The sequence below is a fragment of the Microcebus murinus genome, chromosome 16, assembly GCF_040939455.1.
Source record: "Microcebus murinus isolate Inina chromosome 16, M.murinus_Inina_mat1.0, whole genome shotgun sequence".
Lineage (NCBI taxonomy): Eukaryota > Metazoa > Chordata > Mammalia > Primates > Cheirogaleidae > Microcebus > Microcebus murinus.
In genome coordinates, this window is record NC_134119.1 from 30241617 (window position 1) to 30269165 (window position 27549).

Here is a 27549-nt window from a genome sequence, read left to right on the forward strand (position 1 = left end):
TAGGGTAGTCGCAGAACGTGTCTCTGAGGTGACTTTTGAATCTTACCCCAAGGCGCCTATCAAGAGTCTTTATTATCCAATAATTCATTCTTATAGAAATTCATAGTATAATTTTCTTCTTGGCTACTGCCTTGGAGATTTTGTAGCTGGACCCCGCCTTCTGGGCGGAGCCACGCCCGGCCCAAGGCGGGACCTCATTGGCTCTGGCCGACCACGTGCTGCAGTCGCCCCCGGCAGTGGGTGTCTCGCCTCACAGGCGTTCCAGCTGTCGATCAAGGGCCGGGCTCCACCCCCGGCGCGCCGCTGAGTCTCTATAAAAGGAGCCGGCGGACGGTGACGAACCTTTACGCCGGCGCGTGCGTGTGAGGTCATCGCGTGGACGGGCGGGCGGGGTTGGCGGTTTGAACGAGACGAAGACGGAACCGGAGCCTGGCGCGGGCAGTGGACACGGTTCCGCCAAGAGCCGGTAAGCCGTCCAGTGGGTACGGGACGGCGGCCGTGGGGGCGGCGGGTGGTCCAAGTCTGGGCAGGCCAAGGCCCAGCAGGCGCCGGTAGGCCCTGCAGACGGCACCCAGGCCGCTCCACACGGCGGTGCCGTTCGAGCCGGGTGGGGGAAGGGCGGGGCCGTGACCCGGCGCGCGCGAGCTGGGCGGGGGGCGCGCGCTCCGTTCTGCCTGGTGGGCGGGGCCTCGGCCCGAAGTGGGGGCTGCCCCTAGGTGGCGTGGGACTTCTGGGCCGTGGCTGAGGTGTGGAGCCCACGCTGCCGCGCCCGAAGGTCCAGGGTGACTGGGTCCCGGAAGTGGGTGTGTGGGCGAGGTGGGCCCTGTTGGGAACTCTGGGGACCCACATTGTAAGTGGCGGTATCGCCTGATGGGTTGTGGATTCAGACCAGGGGTCGATTCCCTGCCTTGCGACCTTGGCCAGGCGCTTTAACTGCTGTGGATTTCAGCTGTCTTATCTGTAAAATGGGGACGATGATACTACGGATAGAAAGGTCTTAGCGCGGTGCGTGGCAAAAAGTAAGCCAGCTCCTTGGACTCCTTCCTTTCTTAAAGGTGAGGGGGGTGTTGAGTGCCTACTGGATGCTAGGCATCGTGCTAAGTGCTGGCTATACACCTGGGAGCAGGCGGGCAAAGACCTGTTCTCCAGGAGTCTGCATTGTGGTGGACAGACAGGAAATTAGAAAATGAATACGGGGACGAGACAATTCTGTGTAATTCTAGGAAGACAGTATAACAGGGTGATATCAACAGAGCTTTTCCAGTCCGCGCTTCGCAGCTGTCCTTGCATGCTGCAGGGCAGAGCTTGGCCTGGGCCCCATCTTGGGAATGAGGATGTTGAGGCCCATTGAAGGAAGTTATGCTAGGCCTGCATCCCCTTCTCTGATGGGATGTCTCTAAGAGTAGTAATAATAAGAGCAGCTCTTTGTTAATTGGCCACTTGCTGTGTGTTAAGCATCGTGTTAATTGCTTGATATGGCGTTGTCATTTAATAATTCACACTGTCTTTAAGAGATATCTTATTTCACAAATGAGGAGTCTGAGTCTGAGAGGTGAAGTGATGTGCCTTTTGCTGCCCAACAAGCGGCTGTGCATCTGTGGACATCTGTGACTTTAGAGTACAGGCTTTTAGCCTCTCTATTACAGTTTCTTCCTGAGGCCCAGAGCTATAGAGCGTGTTTCGTGTAGGTGCACCCTTTTCATTGGGCATGAAAGTGTCTAGCAGTTTCTGGTACATAGGGAACCTTAGGGCATGTTGTGCTTTTCAGTTAAGTGTTTTCACTTAGATTCTCATTTAATCCTCACCACCACTTTGTGCAGAAGATAGTGTTTTACCCATTTTACAGGTGAGCTATTTGTGATTTGGAAAGGTGAAGTGACTCAGGGTCACATAATTCTTTTCTGGTGACACCCTCTCTGTCTCTCCATAGGGCTTAGTATGGTGCTTTGAAAGTAATAGGGTGCTCTTCAGACAGCATTGGGTTAGAATAGGTTTGGGAGCCTGCTAGAAGAGCTGCTGAAGGAAGCGATAACGTGAGTGGGCAAGAGGGAGCCTTTTCATTGTTGAAACCTAGGTCAAGGAACCTTGTAAGGGTGAGGTTTTTGTGGTAGTCATGGGTCTTTTGTTGCGGCCAAGCAGTGGAATTCTTTTGGAGGAAGTGTGAGCTGGAGCTCTGAGAACAAGGCTCTGTTTTGACTGTCTGGAAGAGCCAATTAATTGGTTTGGTCAGTGGATGTTTATTGCATAGCCACAGGATGTCTAATCCTATGTATTTAGTGGCTGCAGAATTTTCAGAGCATGTGGGACCAGGTATTAATGTACTGCTAATGAAAGAGTTTTAAATTATGATGATGAAAAGCTATTAACGTTTTCTGAGCTGGGGTGTGGTCAGGAGACACGTGGCTTTACCAGCTGCTACAGTTTAGGGTAGCATGATACACCTGATATATATATATATATGTCTCCATAATAGATTACAAGTGCTCAGCCTGGGACCATGTTTTTTGCTTGGATGTCTCTGCTTGGTACCTAATAATAGCATTTTGCACAGAGTATGCATTTCATTTATTTATTTATTTAGGGATTTTAAACAGGGGAGACACGATGTGATTTGTGATTCAGAAAATTCTTTTGGCTTCTGTGTAAGAACAAATTGAGACAGTGAGACTAATTTGAAGACTGTTGCAGTATAGCCGGATGAGAGATGGTGGTGGCAGGTCTCAGGTACTGCTTTTAGCACTGGAGATGGGAGGATGAATGAGACAAGGTTCCTGTCCTGGACCTTGTTTGTTTACTACCTCTTATGTGTTGAAACCAAACCAAATATGTTATATACCTTGTGTCATTTAAACCTTTCCATGATCCTTTTCAGATAGGTGGTATTAACTTGTAAGACAACTGAGGTACATTAAGTAACTTGTCCAAGGTCACACAACTAATGAGTGACAGCCTCACATGCAAACCTAGGTCCTCCTGACTTGAAATTCCTAGCTCTTCACATTGAGTGAATTGTCTCCTGGCCCCAGTCTGGTCTGGGAATGGTTCAGAAATGAAGAGTTAATGACAATCCAGTGTGATAATTCTTGTCATAGAGATTTGAATGAAGTACCCTGGGAACATAGGGATTAATTTCCCAGAGGAGTCAGGAGCTAAATTGTGTGTCTTGTGTAACATGGTTTTGTCAGCTTATTTTGGGAATGTAAGAGTGTTGATGATTTACTTTCTGAAAAAAGTTTATATAGATATATTTTTCTGTCTTTGATACTGTCCTGCCAACCTGAAAACAAGTAGCATTTTACTGAGTGCTCGTTATGTGCAAGTTACTGTGTCAAGTGCCATGAGGAATGTGAGGGGACACAGACCTGGTAAGTTATTTACCTTTATAGACCTCAGTCACCCCTGCTCATAAAAAGAGGATCTCTGTCTCTTCTGCCTCTCACCTCCTGTAACTGTGCAACTCATGATGCTTGCAGCAGCTTAGCACAGGAGATGGATGTGGAAAGACCAACTCATACATAGTTACTAGGTGGAGGGAATGAAGTGCCACAATAGTGCAAAAGGCTGGAATCTCATGGTTGTTCTAGATTGCTCTGTATCTCTTTACGTCCCCCCTCCCCTATTGGTAATGTTGCTATCTATGAAATGAAGAAAAAGTGTCAAGGTCACTATGAAATCTACTGTTGTATAGTGTGTACTTGTGACTGCCCAGGGAATTCATTTAGATCTGTATTAGCCTGCCTTTATCTCATATTGCTTAAGTCTTCCCTCCCTACTCCTATCTGTTATCCACCAGCAATCAGGATGATCTTTTTCAGACTTTAATGAGAGGGACATTCTACCGCACTTAAAACCCGACAAGGGATTCCTTAACAGTTAAAATAAAGTTTCAGACTCCTTTCCCTAGTCTTCAAAGCCTTAATATGATCTGGCTTCTTGACTTCTATTCCTGTTCTTGCTCTCTCCTCTTGCTCAGTGGGCCGCAGCACCCTTCTAGATCTCCATGTGGCTGCTTCCTTCTGATTTTTTTTTTTTTTTTTTTTGAGACAGAGTCTCACTCTGTTTCCCGGGCTAGAGTACCATGGTGTCAGCCCAGCTCACAGCAACCTCAAACTCCTGGGCTCAAGCAGTCCTTCTGCCTCAGCCTCCCAAGTAGCTGGGACTACAGGTATGTGCCAACTATGCCCAGCTAATTTTTTCTATATATTTTTATTTATTTATTTTTTTATTTTGGCATATTATGGGGGTACAGATTTTAAGGTTTCAATAAATGCCCATTTCCCCCCCTCCCCCCAAAAGTCTGAGTCTCCATCATGACCATCCCCCATTTCTATATATTTTTAGTTGGCCAATTAATTTCTTTCTATTTTTAGTAGAGACGGGGGTCTTGCTCTTGCTCAGGTTGGTCTCGAACTCTTCACCTTGAGCGATCCTCTGCTTCGGCCTCCCAGAGTGATAGGATTACAGGTGTGATGCTTCCTTCTGATTCTTAAGCTCAGCTGTTGTCTCAGAGAGGCTTTCTCTGACCACATTCCCTAAACCCCATTGCCTGAGTGGTTGATATGACATGATATTTGTTAGTGAATTGGGTCAGACTTCACTAGAATGGCTACTAGTGGCTACTAGAATGTGAACTCTCTGTAGATGGGCACCTTGTCTCTTGCCTATCTATTTCCTGATCCCTAGAACAGTGCCCAACATGTCACAGAGCTCAGTAAACATTTGTTGAAAGAATGAGGGATGACCTAACTGGTGCTCATTGACCATGACACCCACATTTGCTAGCATTTTACATTAGATTTGTTGCTGTTTATAGTTTTAACAGCAACAGAAAGATAAGAGGAGAGAATGCAAATCATCGGGCTGGGTGAGCTTAGCTGCCAATCTCCAGGGCCTCTTTTTTCTCACTTGTAATATGAAGGAAATGAAATGAACCTTGCAGTGGGTTGTCAGGATTAAATGACAAGTGGATGTGAAGCACCTACACTTAGTAGGCCCTCAGATGCCCTCCTGTCCCCAGGTGGCTCTGCAGAAATTAATTACCAAGGACTCTTCACTTGTAGTCATTTGACATTGCCTTTGTAGTGCCTAGGTACTTAAAAGCTTATTTACTTTTCAATTATGAAAATAGACATAGTCTTTAAAGAACGTTTGGGGGGCCGGGCGCGGTGGCTCACGCCTGTATTTCTAGCACTCAGGGAGGCTGAGGCCCACGGATCGCTCAAGGTCAGGAGTTTGAAACCAGCCTGAGCAAGAGCGAGACCCAGTCTCTACTATAAATGGAAGGAAACTAATTGGCCAGCTAATATATATAGAAAAAATTATCTGGGCATGGTGGCACATGCCTGTAGTCCCAGCTACTCTGGAGGCTGAGGCAGTAGGATTGCTTGAGCCCAGGAGTTTGAGGTTGCTGTGAGCTAGGCTGACGCCACGGCACTCATTCTAGCCTGGACAAAAAAGTGAGACTCTGTCTCAAAATAAATAAATAAATAAATAAATAAAGTTTGGGGAATAGTGAAAACTATAAAGAGGAATTAATAAAAGCTTGCCTTCTGAAGAAGACTGCTGTGAACATTTTGATATCTTAATGGATAAACTTGGACTGATGGGTTTTCTAAACAGAATGTTCTTGTTTATGCATTCACCTCCCTTCATAAAGCACTTACTCATCCCTTTACTTAGGGGTTTTTGTAGTTAAAAATTTTATATCAATCACATTAAAATAGGGCCTGAGTTTTAGACTGACTCATGTTGGGCAATTCATTTCAGGTCATGTTTATATGTGGAAATCCAGGCTTATGGCTGGACTCCTAGTATCTCTGGTTTGGCCTCTCTGGGCAGAAGGTGAGGCTTAAAAATTGATTGTTCTCACAGGTTTGCTCTAGAGGACTCTCCAGGAAACACTTGCTGTCACTTGCATGCCTATTCTAACTTGAACCCTTCTGTTTTCCTCACATGCTATAGAAGATGGCAGTGAATGTATACTCGACGTCAGTCACCAGTGATAACTTAAGTCGACATGATATGCTGGCTTGGATCAATGAGTCTCTGCAGTTGAATTTGACAAAGATCGAACAGTTGTGCTCAGGTAAGAGAAATCCGTTAGACCACATTTCTAGGAATGCCTACAGATCCTTCTGGAATGTGCAGGCCTCTATCTGACTACAAAGCCACACAGAGAGGTTCAGGTTCTATTTTAGGACCACCCTACTTCTTCCTCTCAGCCCTGCCTTGCTTCTGCTTCAAAAAGGAACTGTGCTTAAAAAGAGTGTGCTTTGGCCTGTGAGTCCACCATCTTACACTGCAGAGAGAGACTGCATTCTGAGCCCTGCAGCCCAACCCTGACTTCTCAGTTTGTACTCTTGTGCATCCAGATTTCACGTTTTATTTGAGGACAATTATTGTACTATAGTTCTGGTTTTATATAGGTTCATCATCATCAAGTTATATTGACACTTCTTCTTCCCAGCAAGCACAAGACCAAAGTCAAGAAAATGCCATTTCAGCCATAGTTTTATTGAACTGCTATTTAACAGTTTGGCAGAGAGACAGTGATTTAAAACAAGAGCAAAAACATAGTCTCTTTCTAGATATGCTAATTGTATAATATTTAGAAAACTAGAAAGAAGAAAATAAAAAATTCCTGTAATTCCATTATTCGGAGAAAGTCACTGTTTGGATATTTTTTTCTTTCTGTCACCTTTTTGTGTCACCTATTTGTATGTATTCTACCTTCATTTAACTTTATATTGTAGATATTCTTCAGTGTCATTCAGTAACTTGGAAGTACTTATTTTGCATGGCTGCATATGCTTTCTTTCTGTGGATTTGCTTGAGTTGTTTAATCTCATCACAATTTTTTTTTTTTTTGAGACCGAGTCTCGCTTTGTTGCCCAGGCTAGTGCTTTCTTTCTGTGGATTTGCTCCAGTTGTTTAATTCTCATCACAATTTTTTTTTTTTGAGACAGAGTCTTGCTTTGTTGCCCAGGCTAGAGTGAGTGCTGTGGTGTCAGCCTAGTTCACAGCAACCTCAAACTCCTGGGCTCAAGCAATCCTTCTGCTTCGGCCTCCCGAGTAGCTGGGGACTACAGGCATGCACCACCATGCCCGGCTAATTTTTTCTATATATATGTTAGTTGGCCAATTAGTTTCTTTCTATTTTATAGTAGAGACGGGGTCTCACTCTTGCTCAGGCTGGTTTCGAACTCCTGACCTTGAGCAATTCACCCCCCTTGGCCTCCCAGAGTGTTAGGATTACAGGTGTGAGCCACCGGCGCCCAGCCTCTCATCACAATTTTTATACATTTAGGCTGTTTCTAATTTTTCTATTATGTATAATGGATAGGTTGAGTATCCTTTAACGTACATCTTATCTCAGTTTATTTCCTCAGTGATTCCTACAAGTGGAATTACTAGATCAAAGGGTGTGAACTCTAGGCTCTTGGTAATTATTTTTCATAAAAGTGTTATCAGTTTATGGCTCTTGGTAATTATTTTTCATAAAAGTGTTATCAGTTTATACTTCCTTGAAAGACTTTTGTCTTAAACCTTTTGGGAGTTCTGCCGACTGTCCCTGAGTCCTGACATGGTAAGGAAGATGTCAGGGTTATTAAAACTTGATCTACCACATGTAAGAAATGGAGTCAAGAATATTTGCATATATATAGTGAGATATCTTGGGGATGGGACCCAAATCTAAACACGAAGTTTATTTATATTTCATATACTCTTTTTTTTTTTTTTTTTTTTTTTTTGGAGATAGAGTCTCGCTTTGTTGTCCAGGCTAGAGTGAGTGCCGTGGCGTCAGCCTAGCTCACAGCAACCTCAAACTCCTGGGCTTGAGTGATCCTTCTGCCTCAGCCTCCCGAGTAGCTGGGACTACAGGCATGCGCCACCATGCCCGGCTAATTTTTTATATATATATCAGTTGGCCAATTAATTTCTTTCTATTTAAAGTAAAGTAGAGACAGGGTCTCGCTCTTGCTCAGGCTGGTTTTGAACTCCTGACCTTGAGCAATCCGCCCGCCTCGGCCTCCCAAGAGCTAGGATTACAGGCGTGAGCCACAGCGCCCGGCCTCATATACTCTTTATACACAAAGCCTGCAAGTAATTTTATAATTTTGTGCATGAAACAAAGTTTGTGTACATGAGGTCATGTATAGAATTTTTCGTTTGTGGCATCATGTTGGTGCTCAAAAAGTTTTTGGATTTTGGAGTTTTGGGTTATGGATGCTCCACCTATAGTGCTTAAATTCTTGTCTTGTTCACGGGATAGAGCATCAGAACCCTTTGTTTCTCTAGTAATAACTAGTCATCTAATTGACCACCTGTGTGCCAGGGTTACGTAAGTGCTTTTAAAAGTCTCCTTCATTTAATTCTCAGTGTACTTCCATTAGGTAGATATGGTTATTAACCCTGTTTTATAGATGGGGAGACAGGCTTAGAGAAGTTGAATAACAAGTCCAGGTTAAACAGACAAGAACAGAATTGGGATCTGAACCATGGTCCAAATCCAGAGCCATGTTCTTCGACCCCTACGCCCTGCTTGCTCTTCTGGCTGTTTTTTTCCCTTTACTGACAACAGTTTGGATTGATTTGAAACTATTGTTATTACTTATATGATTTTTTTTCCTGCAAGTCCAGAATTCTCGGTTTATAGTAAAACTCGTGTTTTTTTTGTTTTGTTTTGTTTTTTTTAAAAAAAGGGCTGGGTGTGGTGGCTCACACCTGTAATCCTAGCACTCTGGGAGGCCGAGGTGGGAAGATCGCTCAAGGTGAGGAGTTCGAGACCAGCTTGAGCAAGAGCGAGATCCTGTCTCTACTAAAAATAGAAAGAAATTAATTAGCCAACTAAAAATATATAGAAAAAATTAGCTGGGCATAGTGTCGCATGCCAGCTACTCGGGAGGCTGAGGCAGGAGGATTGCTTGAGCCCAGTAGTTTGAGGTTGCTGTGAGCTAGGCTGATGCCACAGCACTCTAGTTAGGGTAACAGAGTGAGACTCTGTACCAAAAAAAAAAAAAAAAAAATAGTAAAAGGGAGTAAAACCAATACCATCTATTGGAGAAGTCCAACATCTTACAAAGTTGTGTAGAAACATGTCTGGAAACAACCTGTAATTGAAAAGAAACTACTTGTTTTTACCGTTTTACATTATTATTGTCTCTAGTATTTTCTCCTTCTCAAATAGAAGTTCACACTATAATTTTTCTCTTCAGTCAGCCATTCTGTGTAGTCGCCACTTGCATGTTTCCGAAATCATCATCATCTTCATGTGTTCTCTTCAAAACTGCCTATGGTTCCAGTATAAACAGATAATGACCTTTCTATCTGGAGTGGTGACATCATCTATATTGTTAATTTTGCTAGGTAGATGGCTTTGTATTCTTGAAGTTGATGGACAAATCCAGTATTAGAATTAATACAAAATCCTCTTTATTGAACATAAGCAAATGCTTCTCTGTACTTCATTCCAAATGTTTCTATAATGTATGCAGTAACAAACACAGCACTTCTGGAGATCCCTGCATCTCCAAGCACAAGAACTTTTCCTCCAGTTTGTAAACTCTCATCAATGAATTCTTTAGTCATAGGGAACAAACATATTTTCAACTGGATTATCTGCAGTATCCAAGACTAAATATCTAAATAATTGTTGAAAATTTGGTTTTGTAAAGTTTGCTTGAATATTTTGTTGTATGCGTATTATATGGGTTATTCCATATTTCTGCTTTTCATAGCAGAAGAATATGGGCCTAAGGACAATCCAGGTAAAATTTCCTGCATCTTTCCTTCCACAGTGAAGGTCCACTCCTCAGTATCTTCTTTGCACTGTGGAAGGGAAGGGAACTCCAGCTTCACATCCTCCATGGTCCCGGCCTGCAGGCTGATGGGTGGGGTGGGAGGGTGTTATCCTGGCGGCTTGACCCTGGGCTGGCAGTGGCAGCAGCTAAAGGAAAGAGGGCCGGTGTGGAGCAGAGGGTTGACAGGCAGGCGGTGAGCTTACAGCTAACACAGGCAGACTAGAGGGTCCCAGCAACCCTAGTCATGGCAGTGGCAGCAGCAGCACTGACAGAGACAGCGACAGTGGGGAAGAGGAATATTGAGAGTCTTATATCCGGCTGTCATGCCACTGCTGTCTCCTTCCCCCTCTGCTTACATGATTTTTTTTTTGAGTTTGGTTTCTGTACTTCCTTATTTTATAGGTAGGTCCTAGTGTTGGTCTTAGTTTCATTTGCTTGTCTTGTTATTTCCCCTGTGAGGTTTGATTTCAGTTTTGCAGATAGTGAGAGGGAAGGCTACCTGTGAAGCTGTACAGTAAAACAGTGGTGCCCAAGAGGCATGTTTATTATACATTAGTTTCTTTGCTGGTTGTAGACATGGGTTGTTAGCTTTGGATCTGTGCTGCCCCCACCCCCTTTTCTATTAGTTTCCTCAGTATTCATCTCTATATCCCCATTTGTTTGAGGCTTTTAAAGCACTTGTTTGCCCTGTGATCTGTGACTAATGTGGGGATGAGGTCATCCTAGTTTTCATTGGAGACAGCTTTTTCACCAGCAATTTCTCCCTAAAATTTACCTATTTCTATAAATAGAGTCCAAAGTAAATTTCACTCAGTTAATTAGAAAATGGTGATTTCTTTTCCTGTACAGATAAGTTGCACATGTGCCAGTGTGGCTCCAGGTTTATCTCATGTAGGCAGGGAGCTGTCATGGACAGGACTGGGCATGAAGAGGCTTCAGTGTGCTCTGAGAGCTGTGTGACTTTGGACAAATCCCTTAGTGTTCTAGTAGTTCTTCATCTGTGAATGGAGGCAGTAGTACCTGGCCCACTTGTAGGCTGTTGTGAGGATCCCCTGTAATAGTAACCCTCAGATACTGATTCTGTGCCAGATCTTAAAGGTGAATATAAGTCTCTTGAGTGAGGAGGCACCCCCCCTTTTTTTTTAACAGATGAGGAGACTGCCCATAGGCATAGCTCATGTATCCTGGTTTTGAACCAGGATCTGGTGCTCAGATCTGTCTGAGCATACAGTCCACATACTTTCTGCTGCATGCATGTTAACATTTGGAGGAGAATTAAGCATTTGGAGGAGAATTAAACAAATGTAAATTACATTATAATTAATTACAATTATACAGTTTTACTATAAAACCTGTGAGATATTTCAATTTTGCCTGTTGCCTGTCTGCCACTTTTGTTCTCCCAGATGAAATGCTTTTCCCCAGTAGAACATAAGTGCAGGACATTTAACTGCAATTTGTAAACATACTTTTATTCATTCATAACTAGTTCTCTTCTTGCAAGCTGTGTAGGACCTCTCTTTGAGTATGTAGATGGTTGCATTGTGTTTCACGTTGATGTTTGGAAAACCAGGCCTCACTTCCAGTATGAGAGCAAACAAGATGAGCCAGATGCTCTGTCCCTGAAGAAGCCCTGCTGCCAGGGATGGGCATCAGGGAGAGAGTGAGGCTCTGCAGGTCCTTGTGCTTACTGAGACCCAAGGAGAATTCCAGTAGCATTTAATACTGGGGCCTCATCCCTCGTGATCTTAGCTCTGTGATGAGCAGAGGATCACACAGACCAGAATTCTCCACTAACCATAAGCTTTAAGAGATAGGAAAGGTTTTTCCTTTGGGAGCACAAAGCTCTGAGGCCCTATACTGTTGATGTGCTGCTGCCCGTGAAGTGGATGAGTTTTGTCAGCACCGTGGGCTTCCCTCCTTGTAGTGTTGAACTTAGCTTTTGCTTGGCTCTGGTAGGGAGATGAGGCGAGAATAACTTTCAGTGACAGAGTTGGCCCATTGTTTCAAAATTCATTATTACATTCTGTAGTTTCTCTATTTTGGAAGGATAATCATCAAGAAAAAAATATGATCACAGAGAATGATTTTGCTGAGGGATTGTTTTTGTCAAAAAGGGGGCACTGGCCAGGCATGGTGGCTCACACCTATAATCCTAGTACTCTAGAAGGCCGAGGCAGGAGGATCACTTGAGGTCAGGAGTTTAAGACCAGCCTGAACAAGAGCGAGACCCCATCACCGCTGAAAATAGCTGGGCGTGATAGTCTGCGTCAGTAGTCCCAGCTACTTCAAGTGATCCTCCTGCCTCAGCCTCCAGAGTAGTGGGACTATAGGCACTTGACACCACACCTGGCTAATTTTTCTGTTTTTGTAGAGACGGGGTCTCAGTCTTGCTAACGCTGGTCTTGAACTCCACGCTCATTATACTTTAATGGTAGCATTCAGTGACCTAGTCTAGTGTTTATTGTATTTTTCTGTTGCACTTGTTCATTCAGGAGCTGCCTATTGTCAGTTTATGGACATGCTGTTCCCTGGCTCCATTGCATTGAAGAAAGTGAAATTCCAAGCTAAGCTAGAACACGAGTACATCCAGAACTTCAAAATACTACAAGCGGGTTTTAAGAGGATGGGTGTCGACAAAGTAAGTAAATGTTATTCTTTTACTTAGGTTAATGTTTCTTAACTAATGATCGTTACTAAGGGTACAGATGCTAACCTATGACTTTGGACTTTTTTTTTTTTCTTTTTCCAATTTATGTAGTTGTCTTTTCTTTGGTTAACACAGAATTTACTGGGAGCAGTATCCCTCTACCCTCCTTACCCCTCTTACTGTCTTCTCTCTCTTCGTTATCTGTGAAGTTAGTAACTGTTTGTAGGAGTTAACCTATAAACTGGGCCAGTGATTTTTTTTTTAATTGCTGTTGAATCTTTATTAGTCTGAGATCTAAGTCTCTTAATCTTTGGATTACTTCTGTAAAGCACATTGTACAAAGAATTAAATAGTTCCAGTAGAGGAGATTCTAGAAATAGTTGGTTTTTATGGCAGGTTACAAGGAGAATCTCTGGTAGGTGCTGGGAACCTCCCTGCTGCCCCCAAGGTTATTTGAAGTTACCAGAAACATGGTCCACCAGGCTTCATTAGCACAAATATTACCTCTGTTTTAGCAGATAATAGATTATTATGAAATTAAGCAGTTTGGCTCCACCTCTCCCCCATTACCCCATGAGAAAGGTTTATCCTTTTAAGTCATTTTGGGGGGATAAGAGTTTTTAAAGGATGAAGTTTGTAATGTCTCCTAATTATCTTGCTAGTGTGTCTGGTTTTTATTTATTTTGAAATCTGTCTTATTTATTTTAGTTTGTCTCTGTACAATACATAAAATAAGCATTTGTAGTATAAGGATATCATTTAGTTTTGGGCATAGTTTAAATAGGGGTAGCTTATATATAATAGTTTCCTATTCTTTTTTATGGAATTATATTTTATTTATTTATTTATTTGTTTATTTATTTATTTATTTATGAGACAGAGTCTCGCTTGTTGCCCAGGCTAGAGTGAGTGCCGTGACGTCAGCCTAGCTCACAGCAACCTCAAACTCCTGGGCTCAAGTAATCCTTCTGCCTCAGCCTCCCAAGTAGCTGGGACTACAGGCATGTGCCACCATGCCTGGCTCATTTTTTCTATATGTATTAGTTGGCCAATTAATTTCTTTCTATTTATAGTAGAGACGGGGTCTTGCTCTTGCTCAGGCTGGTTTCAAACTCCTGACCTCGAGCAATCTGCCCACCTCGGCCTCCCAGAGTGCTAGGATTACAGGCGTGAGCCACCATGCCCGGCTGTATTTTATTTTTTGAATGTAGAGAATTTCTAAAGTATATGAAAGTGGTAATAGTGTATAAATAGTAAATAGTATAATAAATAGTAAATAAGTAGTGTGATGATCCTTCATGTATTTCAGCAGTTAGCATGGTCGGTTTTTTTTTTTTCTTTTTTCCAAACAAGTCAGTTGTCTGAGCATCATCGATTTTGTTTCATATCTACCTCTATCCCACCCTTTGTATTCCTGGGTTATTTTGAAGTGAGTCCAGACATAGTATTTTATTTGTAAATGTTTCAGTCTCATACAAAGTTATTTTTAAAAATTACATTTGTCAGAAGGGTGAATATAGTTTAGGTTATTACATATATTGCATGCATGTTACATACTACATGTATTCTTTTTATAATACCATTGCAATGGCATCCTTGGAGATTAAAAGATAGTTATTTTCAAGTTAGGGAAAAGGCAAAAGAATAAAAAATAAATAAATAAATATATGATAGTTAGACTCTGGCCAACACCTCAGTGATTTGAATACCTGATGACACTGTATTCTTGTGTTCTTAAGTAGGTTTTTTTTTTTTTTTTTTGAGATGGGTTCTTGCTTTGTTGCCCAGGCAGGTCTCAAACTCTTGGGCTCAAGCAATCCACCTGCCTTATTCTCTCTGGTAGGTGGGACTACAGGTATATGCCATGGTGCTTGACAAGTATGTTTTAACAGGATTGAAATTACTTGAAAAACATGTCATTTTGTAGAAATCTATCTGGGGACTGCTTCTGCACCTTGTCCTATTTTAAAGTCGGAACTGTCTTTAACATAGTTCACTATATATGCCTGTGGTTGGTTTGTGCTGTGGATTTAATGTTTTGAGATAGGCACTATGGCTATGCAAGTTATGTGGGGGATTTACTCTTTTTTTTTTTTTTTTTTTTTTGAGACAGAGTCTTGCTTTGTTGCCCAGGCTAGAGTGAGTGCCGTGGCGTCAGCCTAGCTCACAGCAACCTCAAACTCCTGGGCTCAAGCGATCCTTCTGTCTCAGCCTCCCAAGTAGCTGGGACTACAGGCATGAGTCACCATGCCCGGCTAATTTTTTCTATATATATTAGTTGGCCAATTAGTTTCTTTTCTATTTATAGTAGAGACGGGGTCTCGCTCTTGCTCAGGCTGGTTTCGAACTCCCGACCTCGAGCGATCCGCCCGCCTCGGCCTCCCAGAGAGCTAGGATTACAGGCGTGAGCCACCGCGCCCGGCCTGGATTTACTCTTTATAGTGAAATAACACTTGTACCATGTCTGAGGGTATGTTTGGATGTGTGTATGTGACTTACATGGTACTTTTCTTTTTTGTTTCTGATTCCTTTTCACAAATTTGAGGGATTGGAGAGGATTTGGTAGGTGTAGATACTCTATTGAAGGCAAACTGAATGAAACTTGCTTTACAAATTTCTAGAAGCTAGAACTAAGGCTAGAGGCTTAGAACTAAGTTCTCTAAAATATTTTTTTCTCCTTTTGGCAGAGCTTTATACCTATTTGCTGCATGGAAAAGTTGATGCTTGCCAAAAGCCTCTTGCTTTGGGCTAAACAGTCTTGATTTTTCTCTGCAGATAATTCCTGTGGATAAATTAGTAAAAGGAAAGTTTCAGGACAATTTTGAATTTGTTCAGTGGTTCAAGAAGTTTTTTGATGCAAACTATGACGGAAAAGACTATGACCCTGTGGCTGCCAGACAAGGTCAAGAAACTGCAGTGGCTCCCTCCCTTGTTGCTCCAGCTCTGAATAAACCGAAGAAACCTCTCAGCTCTAGCAGTGCAGGTAAAAAAACAACAACCCAAAAATGTTATTTTTGAGTAATAATATTCCAGGTATTCATTCAGCGTTCAGCCAGAATTTTTTGAGTTAGCCACAGGCTTGGGGATCTTTAGCATGATCCCAGGCATGTGGCAGGAGCATTGAATCTGGTGTCAGGGAGATTTGTGTTTGTCCTTAGATCCCCATAGCCCTCTGTAAGGAAGCCACTTCAACTCTGCCTCTCAGTTTCCTCCTCTGTAAAATGGGAATTTTAATACTTGCCCCAGAGGTTTGCTTTTGTTACTGTATGCAATTTGCTAAAGCTTTTAGTTGTATGGAATAGAAATCCCTCAGGCTAGCTCACATAAGGGATATTTAGTTTAAAAACAAGGGCATTTTTCACAGAACTCTAGGATGGCAAGTTACTATCAGACCTGAACTCTAAGGACCTAAAGGAGCTGTTTAGATCTCTAAGAAACTGTTCTTGGCTCTCTGCTTCCTCACTGTAGATCAGCTTCATTTGCTTACAGCTTCCCTGCCTTCCCTAGAACTTTAGCTGGTAAGTAAGTAGTTTTGGCTTGCCATGATGGTAGCAGAGTCTGGGAGGCAGGCGAAGACTGATTTTAGAGACTTTCTTGAAAAAGCATTGTCTTGATAGGTTTCCCAAGATATGTTTGCAGTAGTATATTTGTAGAACATATGAAATTTTGGGGCAGGGTAGATGTTCTGCAGATGTTAATTCCTCTTTTTCCAGAGGATGGCAGGGTCCCATAATACCTTGAGAGAGGCTGATCCATCTGGTAGGTAGAGAGGGTAGGTTGAGTATTTTGTAAACAGCTTTATGGAGATATATTTCACATGCCACCCATTTTACCCACTTAAATTGTACAATTCATGTTTTTTAGTATAGTCAAAGACTTGTGTAACCATCACCACAATTTTAAAACATTTTCATCACTCCAAAAAGAAACTTCATGCATACTCAATAGCAGGTACTTCCTGTTTTTCCCCAATCCTTTCCCCTTCCCCCAGCCCTAGGCAACCACTAATCCGCTTTCTGTCTCTATGGATTTGCTTATTCTGAACATTTCCTGTAAATGGAATCATAGAGTATGTGGTCTTTTGTGTTTGGCTTCTTTCACTTAGCATTATGTTTTCAAGGTTCATCCATGCTGTGGCATGTGTCAGTACTTTATTCCTTTTCATTGCAGGATAATGGTCCATTGTATGGTTATTTTATTTATTTACCAGTTGATGGCCATTTGGATTGTTTCCACTTTTTGGCTATTATGAATGATGCTGCCATGAACATTGATATACAGTTTCTCTGTAGACACGTTTTAACAGCTCTCGGATATAGACCCAAGAGTATATACTCTTGGGGCAGAATTGCTGGGCCATATTGGGACTCTGTATTTAACCTTTTGCACAGCTGCCTGTTTTTCAAAGTGGCTGAACCAATTACATTCCCATCAACAGTATATGAGGGTTCCAGTTTCTCTAGATATTGAGTACTTTTATTCTATAGCTGTTTAGAATGCACATAGATAATTGTGTGCATTTCATATTTCAGATGCTGCTAACAGGTGAGTGGAGTCTTGCATTAAGCATTTAGACTTTGGGATAAACATATACTAGTAAGAGCCATCCAGAGGAAATGCCTTTTACTGTGGGTGAAAAGCCTTATGATTATAGAGTTTGGGGAATCAGGAAGATGAGATATTTCCAGGCCTGGCATAATGTACAAGCTGTACAAAATAATTGTTAAGTGAATAAGTAAATGAGACTAGGTGAGGTGTCTCATGCCTGTAATCCCAGCACTTTGGGAGGCCAAGGTGGGAGGATTACCGGAGGCCAGGAGTTTAAGACCAGCCTGGGCAACACTGTGAGACCTTGCCTCTACAAAAAATAAGAAAAATTAGCCAGGCATGGGTGGTAGGTGCATGTAGTCCCAGTTATTCGGGAGACTGAGGCGAGAGAATCACTTGAGCCCAGGAGTTGAAGGTTGGAGTGAGCTACGAATCTTTCCACTGCACTCTAGCCTGGGCAACAGAGCAAGACCCTATTTCAAAAAAAAAAAAAAAAAATTAATTTTAACTTATAGATACTTTACATTTTTTTCCTTGTCTTTGTCTGCTTTGGCTATAAATACCGAGAGAAGTCTAAATCCTAGCCAATGTGATGCTTTTCTCCCCTGGCTCTTCTATAGACCTTCTAAAAGGTGAGTAAAGATACAGATTTTTTTTTAAATTAAAAAAAAATTTTTTTTTTTTTTTTTTTTTTTTTTTTTGAGACAGAGTCTCACTCTGTTGCCCAGGCTAGAGTGCCGTCGCGTCAGCCTGGCTCACAGCAACCTCAAACTCCTGGGCTCAAGTGATCCTCCTGCCTCAGTCTCCCGAGTAGCTGGGACTATAGGCATGCGCCACCACGCCTGGCTAATTTTTTCTATATATTTTTAGTTGGCCAATTAATTTCTTTCTATTTTTAGTAGAGATGGGGTTTCGCTCTTGCTCAGGCTGGTTTCGAACTCCTAACCTTGAGCATTCCTCCCGCCTCGGCCTCCCAGAGTGCTGGGATTACAGGCGTGAGCCACCACACCCGGTCAAGATACAGATTTTGATGTAATTAGTGGTAAGGGTACACTTCCCCACCGTAATGGACTTCTGCCTTCTTCTAATCTAAGTAATCTGAGGTTATGAGTTAGGAGGGATCTAACTTTCCAGATGGGGAACAGTGGGCACCTGGCAATAGCTGGGACAGTGAGCTCATTCCTTGTGTGAAGTTTGCCATTGCTCCATAAGGCTGCCCTGTTGGTGGATTGTTTGGATCCATGTTAAGGTGGATAATCTGTATGCACCAAAATGACTGTACTTTTTTCAGATGATAGTCCTATTGACCACAGCAGAGAAAAGATCTCACCGAAGGACTTATTTCCAACACGAAAGATCATGGCTACAATTGGTACTTAACTGCCAGGATAAACACCACTTTAGGCAGATGTGGGGGTGTTGTCTTGCATGCTGGGGCTCTCTAGCATTGGTTCCTTTCACTGAACACCTGTGGAAGACAGTTGATCACAGCTTTTCCTTGTTGTCTTGTGAATTTTTTAAAATTTTATTTAAAAATTTCTCCTCTACAAAAACATCTCTCTCAGCTCCACAGAGGCCCATTTCAACACAGAGAACTACTTCTACGCCTAAGGCCGGCCCCGGGGTGGTGCGCAAGAATCCCAGTGTGGGCAATGGGGATGACGAAGCAGCCGAGTTGATGCAGCAGGTAGGCACCTCCAGTGTCTAGGATGTGGGTCACTGTGGGGGGAAGGACACTTGCTGCTGTGACCGCGGAGGCTTGTCCATGTTCTTAAAGGAAGATTTGCCTTGTCTGCTTCCCAGAGCACGATGTGTGTGAGTGCGCCAGGTGCTGTGTGGGGAGAATGAGTGTGGAGGGCGAAGAGGAAGGACCAGGCATGGCTGGGCTCTCTTAATGCAGCAAAAACCTATGTCTGTTTAGATCAAGTGGATTCGTTTTATGAAGAGAAGAAGAAGAAAAAAAATTTATAAATGAATATTTAATTAAAAAAAAAAACACCTATGTCTGTTTGCAAACCAGCAGTTAGAACCCTGTTTCTGTAACACTGTCAAGGTTCTGAGATTCAGAGAGTGAAATATAAAGGAAGGCTTCTTTCTGAATAATAATTTTTTAAAAAAAGATTCCACAGTCTTTCTTCTGAGTCCCGGGTCCTTGGAATTGCAACTGAGAGTGGAACTGGTATGAAAAGCCTGTGTTGCTCTTCTGATTCTGTTCTTAATAATTGTTCAGTGATTTGAAATGTCATCTTCAGGATCACATATCCTCAGGTACTTGTCACAGGTCTCTGTGTATCAAAACAAATTTTAGGCTTTTAGATATTTTCTCACTAATCCTTATAGTTGTTTTATTTATATGCTTTTTTTTTTTTTTTGATGATTCTTTTGGTTAAATCCAGATGCCCTGTGATTCCAGAGAGTTTGGGATTGAACCCTTTTAGTTTCCCAAAAGCCAAGTTTTAAAACTTGGGGGAAATGACCTCCCTGTAGTGCAGAGTCTCTTGTAATCCACGTACATGCTCCTAAGAGATCAGGACAATGGGAGCCTGCCCAAAGTTCATTTTGATTTTTTTTGTTCTTTTGTTGTGTGTGCCCCACGGTCTTAGGTGCCTTGGGAGTGTTGGGGTGACAGGGTCACCTTCCCCATCATTGGAGTCAGTGTGGCTGACTTGAGCACCCCCTGAGCATTGTTGCTGTGAAAGACAAGTTCTAGTGAATAAGGACACTTCCCTGTAACTATTTAATATTTCAAGGCGTGGGGGTGCAGAGTGGTTCATGCCGAGGCTGGGTGGCCAGTGAGCTGATCTTGTGCTCTCCAGGAGGACATGTGCCAGGTTCTGTTTCACTGCTGCTCTCCCCTCAGCTCCTGTGTCCTGTGTGGAGCACAGCCCTTGGGTTACATAGATTTGGGGAGCAGTAAAAGTGGCTTTGCCACTTCTACCTTGGCAAGTCAGTTAACCTCTCTGAATGTACTGCCTTATGTGTGAAGTGGGACTAATGCTTGCTTGCAGTAGTTGAGCAGATTACATGAACTGGTGTTAAGTCAGGTGCCTGGAATGGAGTTCGGAACCAACACCCTTGGGATAAATGGAATTGGATAAAAGACAGTTGTGGTTATTATGATTCTTGTCTGTGATCTTGATAGAGTGAAGATAGGTTCTGAAGTATTCTTTAAAAGTTCACAGGAACCAGAAATTTTTTTTGGCTTGTATGAAATAATGTGCATGAATAGTCATAACAGAAATAACTAACATTTTTAAGTGCTTATGCCATGCACTGTCTAAGCTCTTTAATTTTACTTTTGAGGTAGCCGTGTGCAATTTTACAGAAAAGGAGACTATGGCTTAGAGAGGTCAAATACCTGAGCTGAGAATTAGACCCAGGTATGCTGGCTCCAGAGCCTAGGTCACTCAGTCACTGCTGAATGGGAACTTGAAGGGGAGGTTGTATGATTTATCTAAGGAATATAGACGGTTCTTTTTTTTGCTTCCAACATTGAAAATTGTAATTATTCACCAAATAATTACTCTGGGCAAGTTGCTGCTAAACATTACTGAGAATACCAAGGCATGAAAGGTCTAGCCTGGGTCTAGAAGGGGTTTTTTATATATTTGGAGAAAATTTACCTGGTGCCAGCCTGTGATGCAAGTTCCAGATGTGGAGTATGCAAAGCAAGAACTATAAATCTTGCAGGGGTGGGGTGTGGTTGGAGTCTGGGGGGAGCTGCCTTCCCCTGGGTGATGACAAAAATTAGCTGGTTTGGATGGTCAGTGCAGTAGAACTGTAGCTGTGGAGGTTGGGAGGAGTTGTGGTCTTGAAGAGAGGGTTTGGAACTCTGTGTAGTTCGTGTCTCCACCCGTGCTGTGGAAGGGTGGAAGGCCAACATTGCAGAGGCTGAAAAGTTCAACTGGGCACTTCATTGATCCTGGAAGGCTGGATCACGTTCATGGCCAGCTCGTCCAGCCGTGCCATCTGTTTGTCCTGCACAGGGCTTTAATTTTTTTTTTTTTTATGAAAGATCTTAGTCTCTCCAGTTTGCCACGGCTTCACAGCTTATTACTGACTCCTTTGGCTCTATACATTATCTATCTGGCCCCTACCCCACAAAAGTATTTGAGTTTGTAGCCCTTGGTAAGTATGGGAAATAGAACCAGATGGGCCTGGTAGGCTAAGAGAAAAACAGTGTATTCTATGCAAATTACCTTGTAGTATTCATATCCTTGGAAGATCTGCAGGGAGTTCACTTTTCTTAAGTTGCCCTGGAGAAATTAGCTTTTAGTTGATTTCACTGCAAAGCAATGGTATCCAATAGAAGTAGGAGATGAATCAGAAATGTGAGGCATAGCCGGGCGCGGTGTCTCATGCCTGTAATCCTAGCACTCTGGGAGGCTGAGGCAGGCGGATTGCTCGAGGTCAGGAGTTCGAAACCAGCCTGAGCAAGAGTGAGACCCCGTCTCTACTATAAATAGAAAGAAATTAATTGGCCAACTAATACATAGAGAAAAAATTAGCCGGGCATGGTGGCACATGCCTGTAGTCCCAGCTACTCGGGAGGCTGAGGCAGCAGGATCACTTGAGCCCAGGAGTTTGAGGTTGCTGTGAGCTAGGCTGACACCATGGCACTCAACTCTCTAGCCTGGGCAACAAAGTGAGACTCTGTCTCAAAAAAAAAAAGAAATGTGAGGCACAGAATTTAAGATTTTTCTAGTAGCCACATTAAAAAAAGTAAAAAGAGGCCGGGCGCGGTGGCTCACGCCTGTAATCCTAGCACTCTGGGAGGCCGAGGCGGACGGATTGCTCAAGGTCAGGAGTTCAAAACCAGCCTGAGCGAGACCCCGTCTCTACCATAAAAATAGAAAGAAATTAATTGGCCAACTAATATATATAATATAAAAAAATCAGCCGGGCATGGTGGCTCGTGCCTGTAGTCCCAACTACTCGGGAGGCTGAGGCAGGAGGATCGCTTGAGCCCAGGAGTCTGAGGTTGCTGTGAGCTAGGCTGACGCCACGGCACTCACTCTAGCCTAGGCAAGAAAGCGAGACTCTGTCTCAAAAAAAAGTAAAAAGAAACAAGTAAAATTAATTTTAGTAACACACTGCCCAATATATTAAAAATATTCCAAGGCCGGGTGCAGTGGCTCACGCCTGTAATCCTAGCACTCTGGGAGGCCTTGGCGGGCGGATTGCTCGAGGTCAGGAGTTTGAAACCAGCCTGAGCAAGAGTGAGACCCCATCTCTAGTATAAATAGAAAGAAATTAATCGGCCAACTAATATATATAGAAAAAATTAGCCAGGCATGGATGGCGCATGCCTGTAGTCCCAACTCCTCGGGAGGCTGAGGCAGAAGGATTGCTTGAGCCCAGGGGTTTGAGGTTGCTGTGAGCTAGGCTTACGCCATGGCACTCACTCTAGCCTGGGCAACAAAGCGAGACTCTGTCTCAAAAAAAAAAATTCTAACATATAATCAATAGAAATATCAATGAGATGTTTTACAGTTGAAGACTAGATGTTTAATACTTGCAGCCCATCTCAACACTGGCCACATTTTAGGTGCTTATATAGCCACATTTGGTTGATTGGTACTGTGGCCAGTGCAGGCCTGAAATGTTCTTGGGCTTCTTACATTCTCTTGCTTTACTACAGGAGAAAGTTCTAAAAGTCACCTTTTCAGGAATTCTGTGTCTTTAAAAAAAAAAAAAAATAAAATAAAAGTCACCTTGATTACTATCTACAGATTTTTTTATAACCTCATGAATAAGCATTTAGAGGAGTACCAGATGAAAGCCAGTGACTTAGTAGTACATATATATTGAGTTTTTCTTGTTTACACATAGTTACTGAGTGATATCGTGGACAAATGCTGCTTTGGCCTTACAGGTGTGACCCAGAGAGCTTGGTGTTTCCTTTGGTGGCCTGATGGTTTGTAGGACAGAGAAGGTTTTAATGGGTTTGTGAGGGTGGCATTGGTAAAACATGATGTACAGATGGATTCCAAGATAGCATTCCTTTTTAAGCTTTTGACTTCCTTTCTTTCTCGGTCACTAATGCTTCCTGGCATGTGGTTAGAAGGATCATGGAACTGAAGCTCTGAGGTAGCTGCCTGCTGCTAGGGGTTGGTCAACTCTTGCCTTTCTGTCCCCCTGCTTGTACCTTACTTAGGGGCTGTTCTAGGAAAGGCAGCAAGCCCCAGCAGAAGCAGGGGTTGAGGAGATTGAGGGAAGCAGAGTATGTAGCTTTGCTGGATACTGGGCAATAGTAGTACTTTATTGAAACTTTATTTTTGAAAGTGATTTCTGTGGTTAATAAAGGAATAAATAGTGAAAGGCTGTTGAGAACTGTGATTCTTGTTTGGTTGTCCAGGACTTTGATGATGAACTTTGCATTTAGGACTTTGACAAAATTGTCTTGAGGGTCCTAGTCACTGCCCCTCATCTCTGGATGCCTCTCTTTTTTTTGAGACAGAGTTTCACTCTGTTGCAGGGGCTAGAGTGCTGTGGCATCAGCCTAGCTCACAGCAACCTCAAACTCCTGGGCTCAGGCAATCCTCCTGCCTCAGCCTCCCGAGTAGCTGGGACTACAGGCATGCGCTACCATGCCTGGCTAATTTTTTCTATATATTTTAAGTTGTCTAGCTAATTTCTATTTTTTTTTTTTTTTAGTAGAGATGGGGTCTCGCTCTTGCTCAGGCTGGTCTCGAGCTCCTGAGCTCAAACGATCCATCTGCCTTGGCCTCCCAAAGTCTGGATGTTTCTTGACTGCAGGTTATGAAGGGGAGCTTCCTTCTACCTTGCAAGAGTTAAATTGAATTAAGTTGTCATAGATTTGAACATAGTACACTGAAATGAAAGATGCAGTGTGGTTAAAGTACACACAGGACTGTGAGTGTTATGACTTTAATTGCTGTTGGGTAGATAGAGCCCTGGCCTAAGCACTGAAATTTATTTCTTCATATCCTCTTTATAGGAAACAGAGCCTCAGTGGGGCTCATGGAAGATCATACCTCCCTGTTCATTGACCTCCACATGCACCCAGACTTGGGTTTGATTGACCAGTTCCTTCGTTAAGGACACAATTTATAATTGTCAGCTACCTTCCTGGGCTGTGTTGTGGATTCTACTTCTTTATCTGTCCCAAGCTTCCCTAGTTTTTTCTCCCTGATCCTCTCTTAGTCCCTGAGAAGTTCCTGCATGTTTCAAGGTGTACTCTGCACTTTTCCTGAGAGCTATTATAGTACACATTGCCATGAACAAGTCCATACTGTTTATCTGGGGCTGAAGAAAAGTGACATTAAACTGCAGTGGTGTTTGTGTTGGAGTTTGATCAAAGACCAAACCTCCTTGGGTAGAAGTCTGTCTGATGTTTTATTGTTGCACTAATGCCAGGTATCTCACCCTTTTTAATGTCTTGTGCAGGTCAACGTATTGAAACTTACTGTCGAAGACTTGGAGAAAGAGAGAGATTTCTACTTCGGAAAGCTAAGGAACATTGAATTGATTTGCCAGGAGAACGAGGGGGAAAATGACCCTGTATTGCAGAGGATCGTAGACATTCTCTATGCCACAGATGTACGTGTTGACATAAGGATATTTTCTATTTTGCCACCTAAGAGAAAATAAGTTTTATCTAGCAGGTTTCAGCAAACTCTGCTGATTCTTGTCACGTTCCAGCATAGCATTTATCAAGAGACTTCATCTTTGGCTGGGTGGCTCACGCCTGTAATCCTAGCACTTTGGGAGGCCAAGGTAGGAGGATCACTTGAGCCTAGGAGTTCAAGACCAGCCTCAGCAACAGTAAGACCTTGTCTCTACAAAAAATAAAAAAATTCGCCAGGTGTGGTGGTACACTTCTGTAGTCTCAGCTACTTGAGATTTTTGAGGCAGGAGTATTGCTTGAACTGAAGAGTTTGAGGCTGCAGTGAGCTATGATGATACCACTGTACTGCCCAGGCAATAGAGTAAGACCTTGTCTCAAAAAAAACACAAAAAAACAAAAAAGGCTTCATCTTTGACCCCTCAAAGTCAGCCAAGAGGGTAAGGTAACTCTGCTCAGCTTTAGCCTCTGCCTTGAGTTCTATGAGCCTTTGAGGAAGGAATAGGACAGGGAGGAGGTGGTTGGCTTGCCTTTCTTCTTTAGTTTGTGGCCACTAATAGGTGATGAGTGTCACCAAATGCTCTTAGCCAGAAGTACCCCCCAACCCCCACTCCACCCCCTGCAGCTTGGATCCCTCAGCATGAGGTGCTGCATCCATTTTATCAGCACCCCAGGCATGCCCTGGAGAACCAGGCACATGTTCCCTTTTTCGATGTCTATTGCCTACAACTGTCAGGCGTACCTATCACCTCCCTCCCAGAGTACTTTGTGATCAGGTTTCTTTGGATCTGTGTTTATTACATAGCCATATCTGCAGATGTTAATGATGACATATTAGCTGATCAGGGAAGACTGATTTTTTTCCCCCTGGGTTTACGATTTGGTATCTTGCTGTGTCCACTGTTTAATGGTTGTGTTTATATAACTTCTGTATGCTTAGCAAGGTCAGTGGGATCAAATTACAAATTGTAGCATGTGTAGCATTATACAAATATAAGGTAATACTAATGCTGTTTTTATCACTGTCCCCTAGATATATCTTATGAATTTTGGGGGATTAAGATTAATGACTTTTCAGTTGGAAAAAAGTTGAGAATGTGTTGAATAAATTCTCATTTAGGGCTGACTTTGTGCTATATAATGAAAACAAAGATGATGAAGATACAGGGGTTCTTAGTCCAATTGAGTATTATTTTAGTGGAGTCAGATCTTAAGTGAGTTCAGCCATAGGGATTTAGTTAAAAATAAAGGATAGTAGTTGAAGGAGAAAACTTAATTTTTACAGTAGAGTAGCACTGTCATTTCCTGCTATAAGTACATGCCAGCATGCTGTGGAGTGTGGAGAGGTGGGAGTCACAACTCTCCTTTTTTTTTATATGCTCATTTTCTCATGCCACTAATATTGGTTTGGTTTTGCTGGTGTGGGTATCTGGGGGAAAGCAAGGCTCCTAAGTACAACCAAAGGACATTGTAAAGGAAAAGCTGGTTATGTAGACAGTTTGTTGAGAGGAGATGGTAGAGTACTGAACTTCATGGGAGACTTCAGGGATTTTTTTGAGGGTAAATTTTCTGTCTTTTTAAAGACAACTTTAAGCTGGGCACGGTGGCTCACGCCTGTAATCCTAGCACTCTGGGAGGCTGAGGCGGGCGGATTGCTTGAGGTCTGGAGTTTGAAACCAGCCTGAGCAAGAGCAAGACCCCGTCTCTACTATAAATAGAAAGAAATTAATTGGCCAACTAATATATATAGAAAATTAGCCGGGCATGGTGGTGCATGCCTGTAGTCCCAGCTACCCGGGAGGCTGAGGCAGCAGGATTGCTTGAGCCCAGGAGTTTGAGGTTACTGTGAGCTAGGCTGACGCCACGGCACTCACTCTAGGCTGGTCAACAAGCGAGACTCTGTCTCAAAAAAAAAAAGACAACTTTTTTTTTTTTTTTTTTAACATAGCTGTAGAAGATGAAAAAAGACAACTTTAATGAGGTATAATTGACATATAAACTGCACATATTAAAATTGTACATTTGATTATGTATGAAATCATCACCATAATCAAGACATTATACATATTCATCACTTCCAAAAGTTTGAGGATAAATTTGATTGTGCTCACTCAGTTTTTGCCTTATGTGGGATGTGATTCTGCTGTCCAAGAAATAAAATAGTGGTCACCTGGCCTGTGTGATTAAATGCCAACTGTGTGATAGAGTCATGAAGAACCACTGACTTTGAGAGGCTTTAAATATGAGTAAAGTGTGCTGGCCATGGTGTCTCATACCTGTTATCCCAGTACTTTGGAGGCCAGGAGTTTGAGTTGCTGTGAGCTAGGCTGACGCCACGGCACTCTAGCCTGGACAACAGAGTGAGACTCTGTCTCAAAAAAAAGAATGAATGAATGAATAGAAAGTGAACACACAGTAGAAATTGAACTTTGTATCAGTGTTGAGTGATAGCTTTTCCTTCTCATTTTTCCATTTCAGGAAGGCTTTGTGATACCTGATGAAGGGGGCCCACAGGAGGAACAAGAAGAGTATTAACAGCCTGGACTAGCAGAGCAACATCCGAATTCTTCACTCCAAATCATGTGCTTAACTGTAAAATACTCCCTTTTATTATTCTTAGAGGACTCACTGGTTTCTTTTCATAAGCAAAAAGTACCTCTTCTTAAAGTGCACTTTGCAGAAGTTTCACTCCTCTTCCAGTAAGTTTGAGTTAGGAGCTTTTACCTTGTTAGGAGAGCAGTATTAACATCTAGTTGGTTCACTTGGGGAACAGAGAGGCTGCCGGGGGGCTCACCATGTGGATGCGGGTCACACTGATCGCTGGAGACGGTGTTATGTAATACACTGAGGTGGCGACCTCAGTAGAGAAACATAAAGACTGAATTGAATTTTAAGCTAATGTGAAATCTTGGCAGACAACATTGTAATAAATAAATGCCTTAAGAGTATTTAAAATATGCTTC

At 42.7% G+C, this 27549-nt stretch overlaps 1 protein-coding gene and 1 pseudogene across 3 annotated transcripts; one reads left to right on the forward strand and one right to left on the reverse strand.

Moving 5' to 3' along the window:
- Positions 1-92: 92 nt before the first annotated feature.
- Positions 93-27541, forward strand: MAPRE1 (microtubule associated protein RP/EB family member 1). Of its 3 annotated transcripts, none has more exons than XM_076011033.1 (8): positions 93-466; positions 3292-3365; positions 5962-6085; positions 12296-12441; positions 15226-15433; positions 18564-18685; positions 24409-24561; positions 27065-27541. In XM_076011033.1, the coding sequence occupies exons 3-8, from the start codon at positions 5965-5967 to the stop codon at positions 27119-27121; spliced, it is 807 nt and encodes a 268-aa protein (XP_075867148.1). In that variant the 5' UTR covers positions 93-466; positions 3292-3365; positions 5962-5964; the 3' UTR covers positions 27122-27541. The 3 variants fall into 3 exon arrangements, with proteins under 3 accessions (XP_075867148.1, XP_075867149.1, XP_012610394.1); XM_076011034.1 differs by lacking the exon at positions 3292-3365 and adding an exon at positions 4048-4165; XM_012754940.3 differs by lacking the exon at positions 3292-3365 and having other exon boundaries at positions 98-466.
- On the reverse strand, positions 9216-9867 carry LOC142861155 (serine/threonine/tyrosine-interacting protein pseudogene; annotated as a pseudogene).
- Positions 27542-27549: the final 8 nt, after the last annotated feature.

Coding starts and splice junctions, on each gene's coding strand:
- MAPRE1 (XM_076011033.1), top strand. CDS start 5,965: ATGGCAGTGAATGTATACTCGACGTCAGTCACCAGTGATAACTTAAGT. Junction 15,434..18,563: donor TCTCAGCTCTAGCAGTGCAG/GTAAAAAAACAA, acceptor CATCTCTCTCAG/CTCCACAGAGGCCCATTTCA. Junction 24,562..27,064: donor ACATTCTCTATGCCACAGAT/GTACGTGTTGAC, acceptor TTTCCATTTCAG/GAAGGCTTTGTGATACCTGA.